Source organism: Taudactylus pleione, unplaced genomic scaffold (genome assembly GCF_031769625.1).
Source record: "Taudactylus pleione unplaced genomic scaffold, aTauple2 ptg000147l, whole genome shotgun sequence".
In the NCBI taxonomy this organism is placed as follows: domain Eukaryota; kingdom Metazoa; phylum Chordata; class Amphibia; order Anura; family Myobatrachidae; genus Taudactylus; species Taudactylus pleione.
This window is the reverse complement of record NW_028284549.1, coordinates 4,038,570-4,058,684: the sequence shown is the minus strand read 5'-3', so window position 1 is coordinate 4,058,684 and position 20,115 is coordinate 4,038,570. Positions and strand designations below refer to the sequence as shown.

Here is a 20,115-nt window from a genome sequence, read left to right as displayed (position 1 = left end):
CTTTACAGGAGAGCAAGTGTTGTAAATATGACGCTTGTAAGGGGTGTGGTATACTAGGTAGTATTTCATAATGTTGACATAAGAATGTTGCCATGATCGACATTTATCATGTGGACATTGCTGAAATGTCGGCATGATACAACCGTCCCTGGCTGTATAGCAATGTTTTACCTGATCCCAAGGGCAGAGGTCGCTTCCAGGTCACGCGAGGAGCAGCTCCGGTGGAGACATTAAACGAGCGGAATTCCGGTGAGTATTTTTCATCTGACCTTAACCCTCCCGTCCCGCCGCCTGACCCTGATCCCTAACCCTCCCGTCCCGCAGCCTGACCCTGATCCCTAACCCTCCTGTCCCTAAATTTGACATTCTGAGAATGTGTCATTTCACATGTTGACAATGTGGTATCGACATTGTAAAATGTCGTCTGTATGGCTGCATCTCCTTGTAGGTTATTTATTCAAAACTTTACAATTGCAAGTTTGTCTTTAAGTCCTTTCATTGGTTTTTGTCTAGTTGCACTCAGGACCAGCAACCATACTAATATGGAAAAGCAAATGTAGCTAAAATAATTTAGACAGACGACCATTGGACGAACGTTCTATTGCAGGAAGCTTTGCAAACTATTAGAGGGAAGTGTCAGGCACTTGCGCGTGAATGTTTGGCAGAATATGAATGTTTGGCAGAATACTTAGTCTTCCAGGCACTTGTAGGTTTACATTGTTTTGGGATGAGTTGCTGAGCAGATAAAGCACACCACAAATTGCTGTGCGAGGTACTATAGGAAGTGTGTGTATAAACAGTACATGTTGACTCATGTTTGTTTGTGCAGAACACAATTCGCACATTGTATTCTACCTGCGCTGTTCTGTCATCGCGGGGTTTCCTACCCCCAGGCTGGCCGCGTTTTTCTCGTGTGATGTAGTCATCTGTGCTGTCACATTGCTGGAGCCTTTTTCTGGTGTCTCCTCTCATATCAGTGGTCAGACCTCCCTGGTTTCCCCCGGGACCCCCCTCTGCACTATGCCCTGTTATTTCTACATTGCAAAAACTGATTTTTATTTTTTTTTCCTACTCTGGAGGTACAAACTAAAAGCCACATTAGCTTCTGTTGAAACCTGTGTTAACTTGACGCTCATGTGTAATCGAGTAACAAAAAGCAGCTGCTTTTTACCCATGTTAAACAGGTGTGAAACCTACTTTGAGGCTAATTGTAGCACTTGGTCACTACACATAGGGCAGACTTCATAGTCCCTTTTGCTGGCACTTGGATTGGGGTTTTGACCAGGGCTTTCCTTGCTCTTTGCTGCACTCCTCATCCACCATTATTGTATTGCTTTAAATTTGGGCCACTAGCTGCTGCTGCTTTCACTCCAAGTACTTATCCTGTGTACTGTTGGCTGGTCCTGTTGCTTGGAAGATCGCCCCTCTGTACTGTTGCAGCTATGCACAGTATGTTGTAACGGCACTACCTTTATAGTCACCATTAGCATTGGATGGGTTGAGTGCATTTTTGTTATCTGGTTTCTGAAGTCAGTAAGTCTTTATAAATGACTAGCACTTACTGACATGGGGAGGGCCGCCCCCCCTCCCCCCCTCCCAAAGCAATTCAATTCAATTGTTTTGGGCGCTCATTAATTACTGCTGTTATCGTGCCTAAACGTACAGTTTAGCCAGATGAAGCAGTTAAACCCTTCTAAAGTCCTGGTTAGTGCGCCCAGACTCTGCACATTTCTGCTCATCACCTACGTTGGCTGCAGGCAGAAATGTCTGCTTCATTAGTTAAGGCGCCCTAAAAAACAATGGAATTCCCCCCCTAGGTGTTATATTTGAATTGTGAAAATGGCGACTGTAGATTTATGCGGTGTTGAACATACCTCACAGCGCAGTGTTCCCTGTCGGCGGCTGACCTTTCGCACAGACCAGTGCGGTCAACTGGGTTTATTGCCTAATTTTAGGGATAGCCAAAGCGTAGATCGCGATCGACTGGTCGACCGTAGAAACTCGACCAATCAATCACGTTGGCCCGTCCTCGTCACCAGCGTCCAATAAGAATCAGTGTGGCTGCTGCACCGAACTGAAGCCGCGGCTGTCTCTGGCAGCTTTCACTGACAGCAATAGCCAATAAAAATCAGGCTGACTCGAGATGAAACGAGTGGGACGGAACTTTGGTCACGGACAAGAGATGTTCTACAGCAGTGTTTCCCAACCTCGGTCCTCAAGGCACACTAAGAGTCCTGGTTTTAGTGATATCCATGCTTCAGAACAGATGGTTAAATTAAAATAACTGAGGTACTAATTAAGACACCTATGCTCAAGTATGGATATCCTTAAAACCTGGACTGTTAGTGTGCCTTGAGGAACGTGGTTGGGAACCCCTGTTCTACAGTCATGGAGGATAGTGACTGGGTAGAGCAGAGGCGAGCTAAGGAGGGGGACCAGGGCTGACCAGCCAACTCTAGGAAGAGTCTTGGTGGTTCCGAACTTCTTCCATTTACGGATGATGAAGGCCGCTGTGCTCATTGGGACCTTCAAAGCAGCAGATATTTTTCTGTACCCTTCCCCAGATTTGTGCCTCGAGAGAATCCTGTCTCGGAGGTCTACAGACAATTCCTTGGACTTCATGCTTGGTTTGTGCTCTGACATGCACAGTCAAGTGTGGGACCTTATATAGACAGGTGTATGCCTTTCAAAATCATGTCCAATCAACTGATTTAACCACAGGTGGACTCCACTTAAGCTGTAGGAACATCTCAAGGACGATCAGTGGAAACAGGATGCACCTGAGCTCAATTTTGAGCTTCATAGCAAAGGCCGTGAATTCTTAAGTACATGTGATTTCTTATAGGGGAATTCAATATGGAGCGAAAACTCAGTTTTTGCGTTAATATCGCACCTATGATGTCATTATCGCTGGCTTTAGTTTTACACTGTATTAAATTTCAAAGACTTCGCAGGTTCGAAAAGTCTTTGAAAAAAACAGGGATAACTTTTCACCACTGAATAGGTGGCGAAAAAAAGTGCAGAATTGGGGTTTAGGGGTGCAGGCTTAAAAAAAATATCCTGCACCCCTGGGAATGACATTTTAAAAATAACTGTGTCAAATTTTTTTTTTAAAAAAAATAGGGACACCCCAAAAAATAATTAAAAAATTGGGGTGAAAAAAAAAAATGAGAAAAAGTGTTTAAAAATAGGGAAATAGGTTCAGGGCTATTCTGCAAGTATGCGGCAGGTGTATTCTAGAATAGGCTATTAGCGGCAGTTGCTTTGTTGCAGAATTTTTAAAAACTTACTTTAGGGACATAAAAATATGCTAGTACCCATTTTCATGTACCCCAAATTTGGTGGAACCACTTAAAAAACTCTGCAACACTTCTTCAATGTCGGTAAAAAAACACCTGCTGCGGCTATTTAAATCCCCGACTTTCATTTGCAGGCTAAAACGGGGGTACCCATAGTGATCCCCCATGTTTTTACAACTTTAGGAGGGTCCTACAATTTTTTCCAGGAAAATTTCGTAGTTTATCGCAAATCCCACTTCGCCAGGTCCCGTTTTCGTAGATTTTATATTGAATACGGGGATAAAGCGGGCGCGCGCCCGATACTTTATCCCTGAAAACTCTCCGATGTGGAGCGAAAAGTCCAGAACGGACTTTTCGCTCCCATATTGAATACCCCTCTTAGAGTTTTTTTTTTTTTTTAATTAAATTTGCAAAAATCTCAAAACTTTATACACATTGTCATTATGGGGTATTGTGTGTAGGATTTTGGAGGACAAAAATGAATTTATTTTATTTTGGAATGAGGCTGTAACATAACAAAATGTGGAAAAAGTCAAGCACTGTGAATACTTTCCGGATGCACTGTATATCTATATATGTGGGTGCTCAATGTCGTTAATGACATTGAGCACATCACTGCCGGGGAAACACTATACACGATATCGCTCATGGAGCAATATGGTCTAGTGGATACCCACATTAACTGTGCACACATTGCGGGTAGCATACATGTTATCCCAGGATCATCAGCAGCGGCTATTACTGTGGCGTGTCTCCTTGCTGTGCAAGGCGTTAGTCTGACGTTGTCGCAGGACAGGATGCTGAAACATCCAAGCACATATACAGGTTGAGTCTCCCATATCCAAATATTCCGAAATATGGAATATTTCAGCATGACTGAGATAATGAAACCTTTGATTTTTGATGGTTTAATGTACATAAACTTTGTCTAAGGCACAAATTATTAAAAAGATTGTATAAAATAACCTTCAGGCTGTGTGTATAAGGTGTATATGAAACACAAATGAATTTCATGTATGCACACAAACTTTTTTTGATGCACAAAATTATAAAAAATATTGTCTAAAATGACCTGCAGGCTGTGTGTATAATGTGTATATAACACATAAATGCATTCTGTGTGTATATTTGGGTCCCATTTCCAAGACATTTCATTATAATATGCAATTATTCCAAAATACGGAATATTCCGATATCCAAAATACCCCTGGTCCCAAGCATTTTGGATATGGGAGACTCAACCTGTAGAATAGTAGCGTTCCCGGTCTATCACTCCTGCATGGACCACCCCTAACGTCCGGCTCTAAGGAATGCTGCTACTGCTTTATCATATAACCACCTTTATACACACATTTTATTATGAGACTAAACACTTGTGTTGGCGTGCTTTAGCAAAGTTATTTATAAATACGCACTGGGTCTGTACACTTGCTCCGGGTATAATGGGTTGGGTGTGTTATGTCAACAAGAACATTGCAGGCAATGACTTTGGTTAATAACACGGCTGATCATGAAAGATATACGTGTACACTAGTAGGAATTATGTTAAGTACCATAAGATATGGCAGTGTTTCTCAAACTCTGTCCTCAGGACCCCCCCACACGGTTCACATTTTGCAGGTCACCCAGCAGGTGCACAAGTGTAATCATTACTCACTGACACATTTTAAAAGGTCCACAGGTGGAGCTCAGTATTTCACTTGATTCAGTGTGGAGACATGGAAAACATGCACTGTTTGGGGGTCCTGAGGACCGAGTTTGAGAACCTATGAGATATGGGATCGCTGGTGTCAATCCATATTTGGGCTACGCTGGGACAATGATAGTCCTTAAATTATATTATATATGGCCCCTCCTCGCTTGCTTTTCTCTGCACGTCCTTAGTTGTTTGATGCTACAGCTTTATAGCGTAAGACCGTCTGGTATGTTATATACTCTGTCTTATTTGATTGTACATGTCTAGTACTTTTCTTCTCCATTGTGACTGCTGTACTTCTCTGTGTTTCTGTATGTGTGTTATATGTGCTTGTCTTGTTAAAAATGTAAATAAAAACTAGTTTTGTTTTTATTTAAAGACTCCGCCATAACCTAAAATATTAGTTTTGGGTGGCATTGCGTAAGAGGAAAATGTGATTACCTACAGATGTGTCCTATAACACCCAGCCTCAATACGCCATGTGACGTAAGACGCCTGCTGTTCATGAGCGATGCAAGTAGGATGCATCGGCACCAGGAGGCTGCGCTGATTAAATTGATATGCAAAACTTGCATTACTGTGTGCGACTGAGTCCGTATACGAAACACAACGGAACTTTGTCGTGGAGAAAAGCTGCGGCTGCTACATCGTAGCACTTCATATACAGATTCAGACTTGGTCGCACACAGACATACAAGTGTCACATATCAAATGAATCGGTGCAGTCTGCTGGTGCGTTTTGGTCACATCACATTGTGACAAAGGCCCGTACTCAATTTGGAGTGAAAAGCAGTTTTCGTGTGTTTGCGGCGAAACTTTTTCGCGGGTGACGTCATTTTCGCCTGTTCTGCTTTCACCCCGTATTCCATTTGAAAGACTTTCCGCCTAGTCGGAAAGTCAATGCAGTGTACTAGGCGAAAAAGATTCGCCAATGAATAGCAGGCGGAAGAAAGTGCAGAATTGGGGTTTTGGGGTGCAACGTTGCGGGAACCCCCGTGCAGCCTTCAGGCAGTCCCCCAAAGGTAAACTGTCAAAATTAAAAAAAAAACTTAGCGACACCCCAACAAATTACTTTGAAAAAGGGGGCGGAAAAAAAAAGTTTGGGTACAACGTTAAAAACTAGCGAACTTTACTCTAGGGGGGGGGGGTCCCCAAGTATGCCTCAAGTGTTTTTTTGATTGCAGGGGCTTGCGGCAGGTGGATTTTTCACGATTTTTTTTTCAACTTCACTTTAGCAACTTTTAAATATGCTGACCCCCATTTTCAAGTACCCCAAATTTGCTGGGATAAGTTATTTTCTGGAAAAAATACTCTGAATACTATTCTGCATCACGTATAGAAAAACGCAATTTAGCAGCTATGGAGCCCGTTTAAAAACCCCAAATACCTTCAGCAAGCCAAATTGAGGGGGTACCATAGCTAACCCCCCCATGTCAGAGCATCTTTTGGGGGGTGTCAGGATGATTTCCCCAAATTTGACAGCACTCTCCGCTAGTTACAGTATTGCCGGGTGCCATTTTCGCATACTTTCAAATTGAATACGGGGTAAAGCGGGCACGCGCGCGATACTTTTCCGCCTGCAAAGTAGGCAAAAAAGTATCTCGGCTCATATTGTATACGGCTCTAAAACACATTTTTTGGGTGAAGGTGCAATAAAGATGCTCTGCAAAAGCAGAGACGCACGGGACCTGGCGTGCCGAAAGGGTCTATTTGGCGTGGATGCCGCAATGGTGTATGAGGACACCTGTAGGCCCCCTGCGACTCCATCTTGGAAGGACCACTAATGGTTGATGGTCAGAGCAGATGCCTCACCTGCTTGGGGTAGGTGTTTTTCCAATTGCGGTGTTGTCAAGTCCCGTCCTTTGTTAGCTGCTAAATGGAATTATCTTGTAACTGGGCTTGGGCAGGTACATGACCTGGACTATGTAACTTATGCTGATTAGTTAGATAAAGGAAAAAAACTTTAGTTTAAAAAAAAAAAGTAGTTTTCAGGAAGGTACAGAAACATCTCACCTCCGCGCTCTACAAGTCACGTTAACATAACACGTCAATGCTGTGCGACTCTGTAGCGCTGAACGTCTTTTCTTTTGACTTTTTACCTTCAAATGTGTCTTACTCGCAAAGCGATGCGAATAGGACGTACAAGCAGCTTCTACTGATTAAAATAATATGCGGCACGCCTATATTGTGTGTGTGAGACCGCGGGTGTATCTACATGCCAAATGCTACATTAGTGTCGCGGCATTGCGCGACTAGAAGGGCTGTTTAGCACGCAAGGTAGTAAGCTGTATGTGGAAACCTGTTTCATCGTATCTTCAAAGTATCTAGATTCATTTAATATAAAAACAGGTTCTCAGGACCCCAAACGGTGCATGTTTTCCAGGTCTCCTCACAGAATCACAAGTGACATAATTAGCTCCACCTGTGGTTCTTTTAAAATGTGTCCATGAGTAATGACTACACCTGTGCACCTGCTGGGTGACCTGAAAAAATGTGAACTGTGTGGGATCCTGAGGACCGAGTTTGAGAACCACTGATATACAATATTGGCATCTAACCAGTAGGTGGTGCTGTTGTCTCATACTTGTCACGTTATATACTGCACAAGCTTCTGTGTTGTGAGCTAAGAATCGCAGCACTGATTGTGTAAGGTGTTTTTATATACTGTATGCTACTATTTGTATGGAGAAAATGCTTATTGAGCAGTTTGATTTATAAAATGTGTAATGGAGAAAACCTTCCCACAAATTAAATAAACCACCTTCTTTATGTTAATGTCGACCTTCCGTTATTTAGCAAAAACTTAAGGGGTAAAAGTCTGAGTATTTCAGAAATGTGTCCATACAAGGAGGCGGAATGTTAGAATAAGGCTTAGGGGCCTATGTATTAATCATGGCACTTCCGCTATTGTTAATCTGTATCGTGGCAAATATTTTAATTTTGAATGAAAATATCCCAGCTATGTATTAAACTAAACCCGCAGGGACAGCGGCAGCAATAGTCTCTCACATTTGTGAAAGTCTCCTCCAGGGGGAAGTGGCACTGCGTATGTGCACAGTGTAAGTTCCCGCTACTCATCGGAGGCTGCAGGAGAGGGATCGGAAGGTTTCACTCCTGCAAGTAAAGTCTCCAAAGGCGGTTTTCACCATCTAAAGACCTAATTGGCACTGCAGATTGCAGTCTCTATTATTATCAATAGGGACTTAGATCTGACCCCTATGTACGAAAATCTAGGAAGCGAAGCTTTGGCCCCTGTCAGTTTACACCATCCTTACATAGGCCCCTTAATGGATGACCCCAGAATTAATATAACGTGCACTGCGGCTAGGCCTCGTATATAGCATTCCTGCTAGGCTGTTTTAGCAATTTTTAAAAGGGCAGAATACGCCCTGCCCTTTTGGCTGCACCTCGCTAAAACATGCCGGGTGCCGTCTTCACACACGGGTCGAAGTCTCCCTTGAGTGGTAAAAATAGCGGTTCCATCGATCACTGCCATGCACACAGCATCTATTCACAGAGGGAGGAGAGCTTGGCGGTAGCCCGGCACGTCCGTAGGTGCCGAGCACACCCCCAGGAATGATGAAAAGACATCTTAAAGACACGCCCCTTTTCCGCGCACTAGAGTGCCCTTTTTAGGTCCAGCGTCGGGCCTAGAGTAAGCATTGCATATACACACAATTGTTAATTACAAGAGTATAAAGTTCTTAAGGCACACCCACTGTCTGTCTGGCAAGCGTTCGCTTCGCAGAAGCTTGGCTGTGGTCGATCGTTCAGGTGCCGTTACTCTTGGTAACATACAAAGTACATAATGCACTGTGCCATAGTGAAGCTTTGAGACTTATTGGTTAATGCAGTGGTTCCCAATCTGGGTGCTGACAGGGGAGCCACAGGTCGGTGGCCCAGGACCATATTAAATATTTCTGGTTAATGTGATGGGTAAAACCAGTCCTGGTGGCTGACCCACATAAAATATGTGGAAAAACACAAGCACACCCCTGTGTGGTAGAAGGTTTTGTCGGCGCTATAACCTAGCGCTTCCCTTAAGGAAGTATTTAATAATTATTTATCCCCTAACTTGACCAATGTTGGCACATAGAAGCATTTATTCGGCTTGGCTTCCGTGATGTCATTGATCTCCTAAATATGCCATAGTTGAAGTTCTAGTAATATATTAACGTGAACATCGTCTTTCTGTCAACACTTTTGAAATGATAAATCCCAGTTGCATGGTGTAGTGCTGTTCTTGCTGCATGCTTTGTCTGTGGGTTGGAATGACTGCTTTATCCCTGCCAATGCCAATGCCAGCAAGACGTGTGCTCTCTGGGTGTCCATTCCAAACTCTGATCCCTTGGCTCAGATTTGTATCTAAGATCATCGGTGTCCATGTCATACATATGGGAATTGTGAATCATATGTTCTAAAACCGATCCCCATGATGGCTGCGTGTACTAATTCTTCCTTTCGTGCTTCAACATCCATTCAGTAGGGAGTCACTATATAATATAAATCAATATGAAATCCAGTTCCAAATCCATTAATATGGTCTAATCTGTCTGTTTGTCTATCTCATATATGTATCTATCTTATATCTATCACTTCGATCTCATATCTATCTATCTCTCTATCTCATATCTATCTAATCTCATTTGTTCAGATGTGAACTATATTGTAATACAAGATAAGTTAATTCAATGGAGCCACTTAACTAATTGATCTAGTATAAAGGTGTAAAGACTGCCGGTATAAATGTTTGTTTTCCTTACTGGCGATTTTTATATTTTTACACCGTTACATGCCTAAGGGTCATTATGGCACCAATGTAATTAGATTACTTACATACATTACATTTACACATACTTTATGCAAATCAGCCTGAATACTGTAACACTTTGGGAAGTACTTATTTGTCATAACTCAGGGACACATGCTAAAGAGAAAATAAATTAATTCCTTCCTATCAACTGCAACATAAAATGAGCACTTGCAAATAACATCACCTGCTTACAGCATATCTGATTGTGGGGGGATGAGACAAATAACATCACCTGCTTACAGCATACCTGATTGTGGGGGGATGAGACAAATAACATCACCTGCTTACAGCATACCTGATTGTGGGGGGGATGGGACAAATAACATCACCTGCGTACAGCATATCTGATTGTGGGGGGATGGGACAAATAACATCACCTGCTTACAGCATGTCTGATTGTGGGGGGATGGACAAATAACATCACCTGCTTACAGCATATCTGATTGTGGGGGGATGGGACACATAATATCACCTGCTTACAGCATTCCTGATTGTGGGGGATGGGACAAATAACATCACCTGCATACACCATACCTGATTGTGGGGGATGGGACAAATAACATCACCTGCATACACCATACCTGATTGTGGGGGATGGGACAAATAAAATCACCTGCATACACCATACCTGATTGTGGGGGATGGGACAAATAAAATCACCTGCATACAGCATACCTGATTGTGGGGGGATGGGACAAATAATATCACCTGCTTACAGCGTACCTGATTGTGGGGATGGGACAAATAACATCACCTGCACACAACATACCTGATTGTGGGGGATGGGACAAATAACATCACCTGCACACAACATACCTGATTGTGGGGGATGGGACAAATAAAATCACCTGCATACACCATACCTGATTGTGGGGGATGGGACAAATAAAATCACCTGCTTACAGCATACCCGATTGTGGGGGACGGGACCAATAATAACACCTGCTTACAGCGTACCTGATTGTGGGGGATGAGACAAATAACATCACCTGCTTACAGCGTACCTGATTGTGGGGGATGAGACAAATAACATCACCTGCGTACAGCATATCTGATTGTGGGGGGATGAGACAAATAACATCACCTGCTTACAGCATACCTGATTGTGGGGGGATGGACAAATAACATCACCTGCTTACAGCATATCTGATTGTGGGGGGATGGGACAAATAACATCACCTGCTTACAGCATACCTGATTGTGGGGGATGGGACAAATAATATCACCTGCTTACAGCGTACCTGATTGTGGGGGATGGGACACATAGTATCACCTTCTTACAGCATACCTGATTGTGGGGGATGGGACAAATAACATCACCTGCATACACCATACCTGATTGTGGGGGATGGGATAAATAAAATCACCTGCTTACAGCATACCTGATTGTGGGGGGATGGGACAAATAACATCACCTGCTTACAGCATATCTGATTGTGGGGGATGGGACAAATAACATCACCTGCTTACAGCATATCTGATTGTGGGGGATGAGAAATAAAAGTGAAGCTGGGAGAGCGGATGACAGGAGGTGTTAGTACATCCCCACCATACATGCTCCCCTCAGCCACTTGCAGTGTGCAGCAGAAATGCTCAGACTCTTTACCTCCCCTGGCTGCTTAGTGTGTGAGTGATGGCACAGGAGGGAGGACTGGCACATGTGCCTCTGATGCCAGTGAGTGTCTGCCTCCAGTACTGAACTAGGAAGGGGTGGGGGGCTGTGCTGCTGCCTGGACGGATAGCAGAGGGTTAACTGCTTGCTATAAAGAGACCCTGTTACTCTGCAGCCTGTCGGAGTATTAGCAGTGCCCTGACCTCCAGCTTGCCATGGCATCGCTCCTGCTCTCTGCGTGTGACATGGGCAACCTCTTCAGCCTGGTGAGGCGTCGCTTTAAGCGGAGGAGGAAGAAGCGTTCGGAGAGGAAAGGTAGGAGCTGGCTCCGTCTCATTAGGGGTCACTGTGGGGAATGTGGCTGGCTACACCAGCGCTGCGGCAGCGTCCTGTTTGTGAAATGAAACAATGTAACACTTTACATCCTGCTTCGGAGAATTTAACTCCTAACGTTCCAGTGTGTGACATTTATCAGGAGGGCTGGCTACATCTGTGTATCGCTGGCTGGTTCAGTGGTGAGATGTTACTTATATGTTTGAGGTTCGTGTTGTACAGTGTCAGCTGGAATCGGCAACTTATAAACCCCATAATAAATGTATAGCTGGACGTAGGAACAAGATCTGTGTGTCTGTATATAGTAGCCAGGTCTGCCTGGATGCCTAATTGCTATTTATATGAAGGAGTGATAATGTTGCATCTGGATTATTCCACAACTAAAGGCCCCCATACATCAGAGATTGTTTGCAGCAATTTGCAATCGATTGTGTACAAAAATCTTTCCCTTTTTCAATCGATTGTGGCAATTCTGCAATCGATTGAAAAAGGGAAAGCTTTTTATACAAAATCAATCTCTGATGTATGGCTGCCTTAACTCGTATACGTTTTGCATGTGATCAAACCCACCTTCCCTTCCGTCCCACAGCGTGTACTTACTGTACCTAGGGGTCGCCCCTAGTCATCCTGCTCCCCTGCTGTCCGTGTTATCCATGAGCCTGTGTATCCAGCTCTGCCACATCCCGGTGAACCGATCGTTTCAGCCCCCAGAGTTACATTGTGGCTGATCGCGCAACAAATGCGTGCACGCATCTCGCTATGCGATTTCCTGTGCCTGCATACGGTACGCTATGGATCGCACTGCGATCGCACCATGCATTCCTTTGGAGACGCGGTCGCGTGCTCAGTGCACGTATCCACTCACGGATGCGAGTGTCGCACTATGCGTGGCGAGATTTGCCGCGCCGGTGGCAAGGATGTTGCTGGGCATATCTGTATTCGCTGCAACACTACTTGCATTGCATTCATAGCTCCATGAAACTTTCTCTAATTTGTGTTTAATTATGAGTGCTGGGATATAGAGGTGTAGTTTCATCACTGTCCCCAATGTATGGCCAGGTTCATTGGGGCATATGTACTCTATAAATGGGGCATATGTACTCTATAAATGGGGCATATGTATCAACGGTTGATGTGAAATTAAATTGTGAAATATAGATCACCAACCAATCGGCTTCAAACTATCATTTCTTAAACACAGCCTGCAAAATATAAGTTAGAAGCTGATTGGTTGGTTATATATAATTTCTCACAATTTTATCTCACATCAAACTTTTATACATATGCCCCTTAATATGTGATCAGCTATTTGTTTTCAACTTTGCCAGGGTGGTGTGAAATTTTTATTTATTTTTTTTTCAAACTTAATGAAGCTCTGCTTTATTTCTATTCTAAATTATTCCTGTTTTGCATGCCATTTTTATTTCTTTATCTATAGAATTACAATGGCATGCTTAAATATGAACTGTCCAATTCCTTGTGTTCTTATACGTGCACTTATATAAAGTGTATGTGTGACACTGATTTAAAAAGTGTGTGTGTGTATATATATATATATATATATATATATATATATTTATATGTGTGTGTGTGTATATATATGTGTGTGTGTGTATATATATATATATATATATTATAGAAAAAAATTATATTCATATAATGTCTCTCTCGTATGAAGACTACAAGGCACTTACCCCTATGGACAGTGTCTGAGAAGTGTGTCAGTGACTGGCTGGAACCTGATTATTCATTTGTCCTCTGAGTCAATTATATCCAAGGGACGGAGGATCAAGGCTCCATACCTCCTTTTTACAGATGGTTTTTCGAATCTCTGAAGGAAATTTTCTATTAAGTGACGGCTAATGGCATTGCAGTTAAGGTTGATTTAGAAATCGGAATAATCACAGCTGCCCGTGGACAAGTTAATTTAAAAATCCAAGGCTCCCGAAGATCCATTAGCATGACAGATATAAGTGTGATAAGCCAGAGCGTGTGATCCATTGGCTCTCGCAGGATTATGAGTGATAACTATAGCAAATAGGCTGAGGGACTGACATTCCCCCTTCTCCGCTCACCTGTCATTGGGAGCCTCCGCTCCAGCACAATGTCTCAGGCGACTATGGTGTAAAAATAGGAGGCTCGTTCATATACCTTCCCCACTGCTACTGTATAATCAGACTCATTGCAACATCACTGTAATAATCATCCTCTTTCTATTAAAGGTATTTAGGCATCTTAACCACTGGGGTTAAATAAATAAATACAAATAGTTATAATTTACTAGCGTGTTTTTTTTGTTTTGTTTTTTGGGGGGGGGCACATAGATGCTAGCGGTTATAGAAATTATTGCTTAAAATTCTTCACCTACACCTGTGTTCAGGGGAGGTTGCACATTACAGGGTAACCAGTTTTATTATTGCCCTTTTGATAGCTGTATTGCCTCGTAGTTGAAGCATTTAAAACTTTTGCTATCTGTTCTAAACCCTAATTGACATGCTTTCCAGATTCCTTACTAGGTTTTCTCACATAATGTATTCAGTCGGTACAGCTTTATCTGCTAAGTTCCCAACGAAACGCCGGCTGCGCTTCACTGACCTTTCCATCGCAGTGTCTCGCTGACTGGGGCGAGACCCGTTATCAGCACACTTCTCGGAGGATTGAGTTGCTGGAACTTACCCGTTGGTAAAAGGCATATGTTTTTATAACCGCTTTTTATTTTCTAAATCACAAAAGGTGCAGAGCACAACAGGAACCGAATTACCATAAGATGCATGTAACATTTAGTGTAATGGGGCCCATCCATCAGCGATGGATTGCCGCGATGCGGGAACCCTGCATCCCAGAAATCCAACATGTTGTATTTTTCTGATTCGACGATCGTGATCAAAAAATTATCGCGATCGTCAAAGCGGCAACATTTAACATGGAAAACGTCTGCGATCTGGCGACGGAACGCAGAACATCAATGGTGGGAGGTCGGAAGGTTCCATCCGGAAACGGCGGCATTTCCCATCGCATCGGCTGATCGCAAAATCCGCTCTCTGATGTATGGCCACCTTAAGGCAATAAAGTTGTCAATTTTGAAAACCTTTTTATCACTTCCCTAACATGGGGCTATATAGAGAGAGCATGCTATATCACCACGCTAAACTATGATGACGAGGGAAAATAAAATACATTAAGAGCTATTCTTTTAGTGGGCAACTTGTCGTGGGTGTTTTGTGTTTTTTTTTTTGTTTTTTTTTTGAGCTAGACATCCATTCATTAAAGTCTATGGAAATTAACCCCATAAAGCATACACTGACAGCACTACAGTTATCAGGCTCTTGGGATCTGTCAATTTGTCTGAATGAGAAGCACATGGGAGAGGGAGGGACCCCGGCAACACATTTGCGATTGTGGCTGAGAAAAGGCCACCTGCACGTTAGTGTGTAGATATCTCCTCGAATGTTCATTTATCTCAAGACTCCTGGGGTTGGGTGGAGCGCAGGTAAATTAGATCATTTCTTCCATTTCCCCACTGTATTTTTTTAAAATAGTAAGCTTCAGTTTCAGGAGATGTCCTTTTATTCACAAAAATAGCAATTTAAAATCCTGTACGAACGCAAACCACTGGCTCACCTCAATAACCAAGAGGGTTTTTTGTGCTCAGGTAAATGCCTGTTTTGTATGATCCTTTTATTTTCACTGCGAGAACCTTTTTAACTCTTATGTATTGATCTGCTGTCTGCAGTGCCTAAAGCTGCGTACACACTAGACGATGTTTTGCACGATTTGCCCGACTTCGACGCATCGGCACGGAAAATCGCGTAAATTATGTCCAAAATCGTGAGTGTCCACTCATGATGCGATGTGCTTCCCCGCGGTCGTATGTTGCATCTGAAGATCTTTCCTACAGCCGTCAAGATCTGCCAATCTCGTTAACAGGATTCAGGTCGTTGGTCAGATCGTTTGTCAGATTGGACAGTTTATGCGAGATATCGTGTGTCTGGGAGTGCAGGGGGAGATCAAGGGAAACCATTGACGACATCAGATCTTTTGCGAGTAGTCTAGAGCACAGGTTCTCAAACTCTGTCCTCAGGACCCCCAAACAGTGCATATTTTCCAGGTCTCCTCACAGAATCACAGGTGCAATAATTAGCTCCACCTGCTGATGTGTTAAAATGTGTCAGCGACTAATGAATACGCCTGCTGGGTGATCTGGAAAATGTGAACTGTGGGGGGGTCCTGAGGACCGAGTTTGAGAACCTCTGGTTTAGTGTGTAAGCACCTTTTAGACTTGGGCTTTTCTCAGGTAATGGAGTTTTACATGTTTGTGTTTTTTTTATTTTTACCCAATATCTCTCCTCTTTAATACATTGCCTAGCAGTAATCCAGGTGGTGGATTTTCTAGGACTTTATGCATAAAGGTTTCCAGATAACAGGTCTCATACCTGTCCTATTTATTTGTTATCTTTAGGGTGGGATCACACTTCTCCTGCATGCATTATTGTGCGACCCCCTGCCCCCTCCCCCCATGCAATGCGCATCGGAGAATAAGCAACAGTGTCTCATTGGGCTGGTCGGAATGGGTATGGGATGCCTCCTGTCCCAATATGGACAGCGGTATCCCGATGGTTGTTATCCCGACAGGGGTTGGGTAAGTATACGAACCCCCTTTCCCCCCACCCCACCAGCCATCTCTTCTTGTAGCCTACCCCTCCCTGTTAGTCCCCCTCCATTGTGCCTAAACCTAACTCCCCCTCCCCAGTGGTGCCTGACCTTAACCCTCCCTCCTAGGGGTGCCTAACCCTAACTCCCCCGCAGCTAACTGGAATCCTTTACTGAAGCAATACCCTTATCCAGATTCCTCAATAAGGTTACATCACTTGTACTAGTGACCTAATTCTTGCTGGCTTTGTTCATGCTGACTGTTGGGCACTTAGTAATCTGTTGCATAGTACAGAAAATAGGCTTCCATAGCAAGTTCACAGCACCAGAAGAATATATGGGGGAGATGTATCCAGCAGTGTAAAGAGCGGACCAGTGGGGGAATTGGCCATAGCAGCCAATCAGCTTTGAGGTAGCAGTTATCAGGTATGTTCTATAAAATGATCGGTGGAAGCTGCGTAATATGGAGAACGTCTACACTTGTCCACTCTTTACAATGCTTCATATATCTCCGCCCTATGTCTATTATATTGCTAGCCAGGGATTGTTCTCTCCTGTTTCCATACAGTGAGATGGCCTAGGTGCACATTGGGTAATGAGGAAGGGGCACTAATGGGACTTCCATGTGAAATATGCAGAAATGAGTTCAGTGTAATATTGGTGCTTGGTGGGTTCTTCCAGTTCTTGTCTTGAAACTGTACCTGTTAGGGGGGAAATATTCCTAAATACACACACGAGACTTGGGCGCTCCCAGGCAGATGAACGTGACTATTTGGCAGACGTTGGTTTTGGCTGCTCAGACACCAGAGAGGGGTCCAGCTTCTAGGATAATGTATACAAAGGGGTTCGATTTGGCACTCGCCCGAACCCCTTTTTTTTTTTTTTTCTCACACAAATGCCTTTCTCATTTCATGTTGTTGATCACTATAAAGTCACTTAATAGTGTTGAGCCACCACTTCCGTCCTGTCCAGCATACATAATGGAATGGAGTCTTCCAGTGTCCAGAGTTGTGCAGCATCGCTCCTCCACAAGAAAGTCATCACTGATGGTGCCTTGTTTTCTAAGGCAATGGAGCGCACTGAAATGATACCTGGAAAATGTGCGGCAGCACAACATTGGAGACCCACCAGAGCCCTTTGCTGATGGAAAGGAGCACTCCGGGCTGTAGTGTTACCAAATGGCCCCATCACATTCAAAAGTGTATTTCCAAGTATGATGTCTGACATGAAATCCCCTTCTCTGGAGTTCTTCTGGGACCATTTCTGAAGGGTGTGGTATGATTGGTCGACAGTGACATGAACTGTCAACAAGCTGTCCCTGGTGGTCTATTGGCTTCATACCTTCTACCGGCAGCAGTATCCTCTTCTCCCGGGTCCCGGTGGTCACATGAGAAGCCGTTCCGTCGGTGACATCCCAGCAATGGTACTCCAGTGAGTGTTCTACCCCCTATCCCTCCCTGTAGTCCCTAATCCTAACCTATCCCTGCAGCCTAATCCTAACCCGCCCAATAGCACCTAACCATCGTCATCCTCCTCATGTCTTTCACATAGCAATTTTTCAGATGTCGACATTGTGAGGCTGTCGTCATGATTGTCGACATGGTTACAGTCGACCAGATGCCTTTCCGATGGAACCGGCAGCACACCGTACAGGTTGTGATGTACAGTCAGTTGGTGGAACCGGCTGCACGCGGTACAGGTTGTGGTGTACAGTCAGTTGGTGGAACCGGCAGCACGCGGTACAAATTGTGGTGTACAGTCAGTTGGTGGAACCGGCTGCACGCGGTACAGATTGTGGTGTACAGTCAGTTGGTGGAACCAGCTGCACGCGGTACAGGTTGTGGTGTACAGTCAGTTGGTGGAATCGGCTGCACGCGGTACAGGTTGTGGTGTACAGTCAGTTGGTGGAACCGGCTGCACGCGGTACAGGTTGTGGTGTACAGTCAGTTGGTGGAACCGGCTGCACGCGGTACAGGTTGTGGTGTACAGTCAGTTGGTGGAACCGGCTGCACGCGGTACAGGTTGTGGTGTACAGTCAGTTGGTGGAACCGGCTGCACGCGGTACAGGTTGTGGTGTACAGTCAGTTGGTGGAACCGGCTGCACGCGGTACAGGTTGTGGTGTACAGTCAGTCGGTGGAACCGGCTGCACGCGGTACAGGTTGTGGTGTACAGTCTGTTGGTGGGCTGTTGCTTGCCTGTGTTCTCTTGCACTTTGAATGAAAACAGACTCCTGGAACTTGATATGCATTTATTCATTTTTTTTTCCCAATACCTTTTTATGTGTACTGCATATACACATGTGCATTCCGTACTGTGGGGGTGATTCCGCTTCGTCCGGAATTGCAAAGCTGCACGCAGACACCCCCTGCTACATTTGCGATCCCAGCACTGTGACCGAGTTCGCAGGCTAAGATCACCATGGCAACCATCGGTCGCGATGGTTGACGGCGCCGGGCCACCAGCCAGCTGAGTAAGCTGAGGCTTAGGCTGGCCGGCTTGTGAGGCCAGGAAACTGCGTCCATAGACACAGTCCCTGGCCTTGCCACTCACGGGCCGCCACGTCCCCCTATCCGGGAATGCCGGCTTGCCCCGCCCCTCCCCTTAGATGCCTCTGTCTGTCAATCGGGCAGAGACATAGAAGGGTTTGCGTGCAATCACGCAAGACCCATTCTGCACCCTCGCGAAATGGGTCCTGCGCACGGGCAGATTCCCGGCAATCTGAATCAGACCCTATGCTTTTAGTTCAGCACAGTGTTTGCGTACAGTAATTAGCCTGCCAAATGGTTAATGTGCCGCGCAGTATATAGAAGACCTAGTTCTTGCTGGAGCAATGGTTGCTGCTGAGGGAAAATTGAAAGCGCAATTCAGCATTTTCTTCCCAGACACAATTTCATTTTTTTATTTTTTTTGTAATTCATGGTTAGTTACCACAAATCGAATTGTTTGATTTATTACTCCATTATTCTCCGGGTAAGTCAGTGCATAGGCATGATTTGAACTCTTCAGCCGAAGCAATTCTACATTTTTATTTATGCTATTTATTTTTAGCAAAACCTAATGAACCAGTTGGGCCTAAATGTAGCCATTTTTTAAAGTATTCTTTTTTTTCTTTTTTTTCTATTGCAGGAGTCTGTCATAAATCAAGGAGCTAACTGCCCTCTTGCATACCTTTTTTTTTTTTTTTTTTTGTCTTCTGTAAAAAGCAGTACTTTCTCTTCTGTAACATTTGCAATATTCTCTTAATTTTGTGATCTTGCAAATTGTATTGAAGGGTAAGTATGCCTCTCTGCAGATGACACAAAGGTGTGCAACAGGGTAGACCTACCAGGAGGGGTAAAACTAATGATTAATGATCTAGGTAGACTAGAGGAATGGTCATGAACGTTGGCAACTACAGTGTTTAATGTCAACATTTGCAAAATCATACACTTCAGTCTCAAAAACCCAAAGGCTAAATATAGAATTAATGGCACTATAATGGAAACTACTGAGGAGGAAAGGGATCCAGGTGTCACTATAAGGTAAGTAAGCAATGTAACAAAGCAATGAGAAAGGCAAGTCAGATGCTTGGTGTATAGGGAGAGGAATCAGTAGCAGGAAGAAAGTGATAATGTCCCTGTATAATAGGTCATTGGTATGGCCTCCTCTAGAATACGATGTTCGGTTCTGGAGGTCATATCTGCAGAATGATGTAGACAGATACTGTACAAA

General features: G+C 44.1%; 1 protein-coding gene across 5 annotated transcripts in view; it reads left to right on the top strand.

The window, feature by feature from the left end:
* Window positions 1-20,115, top strand: part of ADARB1 (adenosine deaminase RNA specific B1) — a 128,214-nt gene that overhangs the window by 53,539 nt on the left and 54,560 nt on the right. Inside the window, exon 1 of one of the 5 annotated variants that reach the window (XM_088474121.1) lies at window positions 11,417-11,735. The exons of the other annotated variants lie outside the window; for them this stretch is intronic. Within the exon in view, the coding sequence (XP_088330247.1) occupies window positions 11,636-11,735 (100 nt within the window). The 5' untranslated portion in view covers window positions 11,417-11,635. Of the gene's footprint in view, window positions 1-11,416; window positions 11,736-20,115 lie in introns of those variants that run through there. 5 annotated transcript variants of the gene reach the window in all.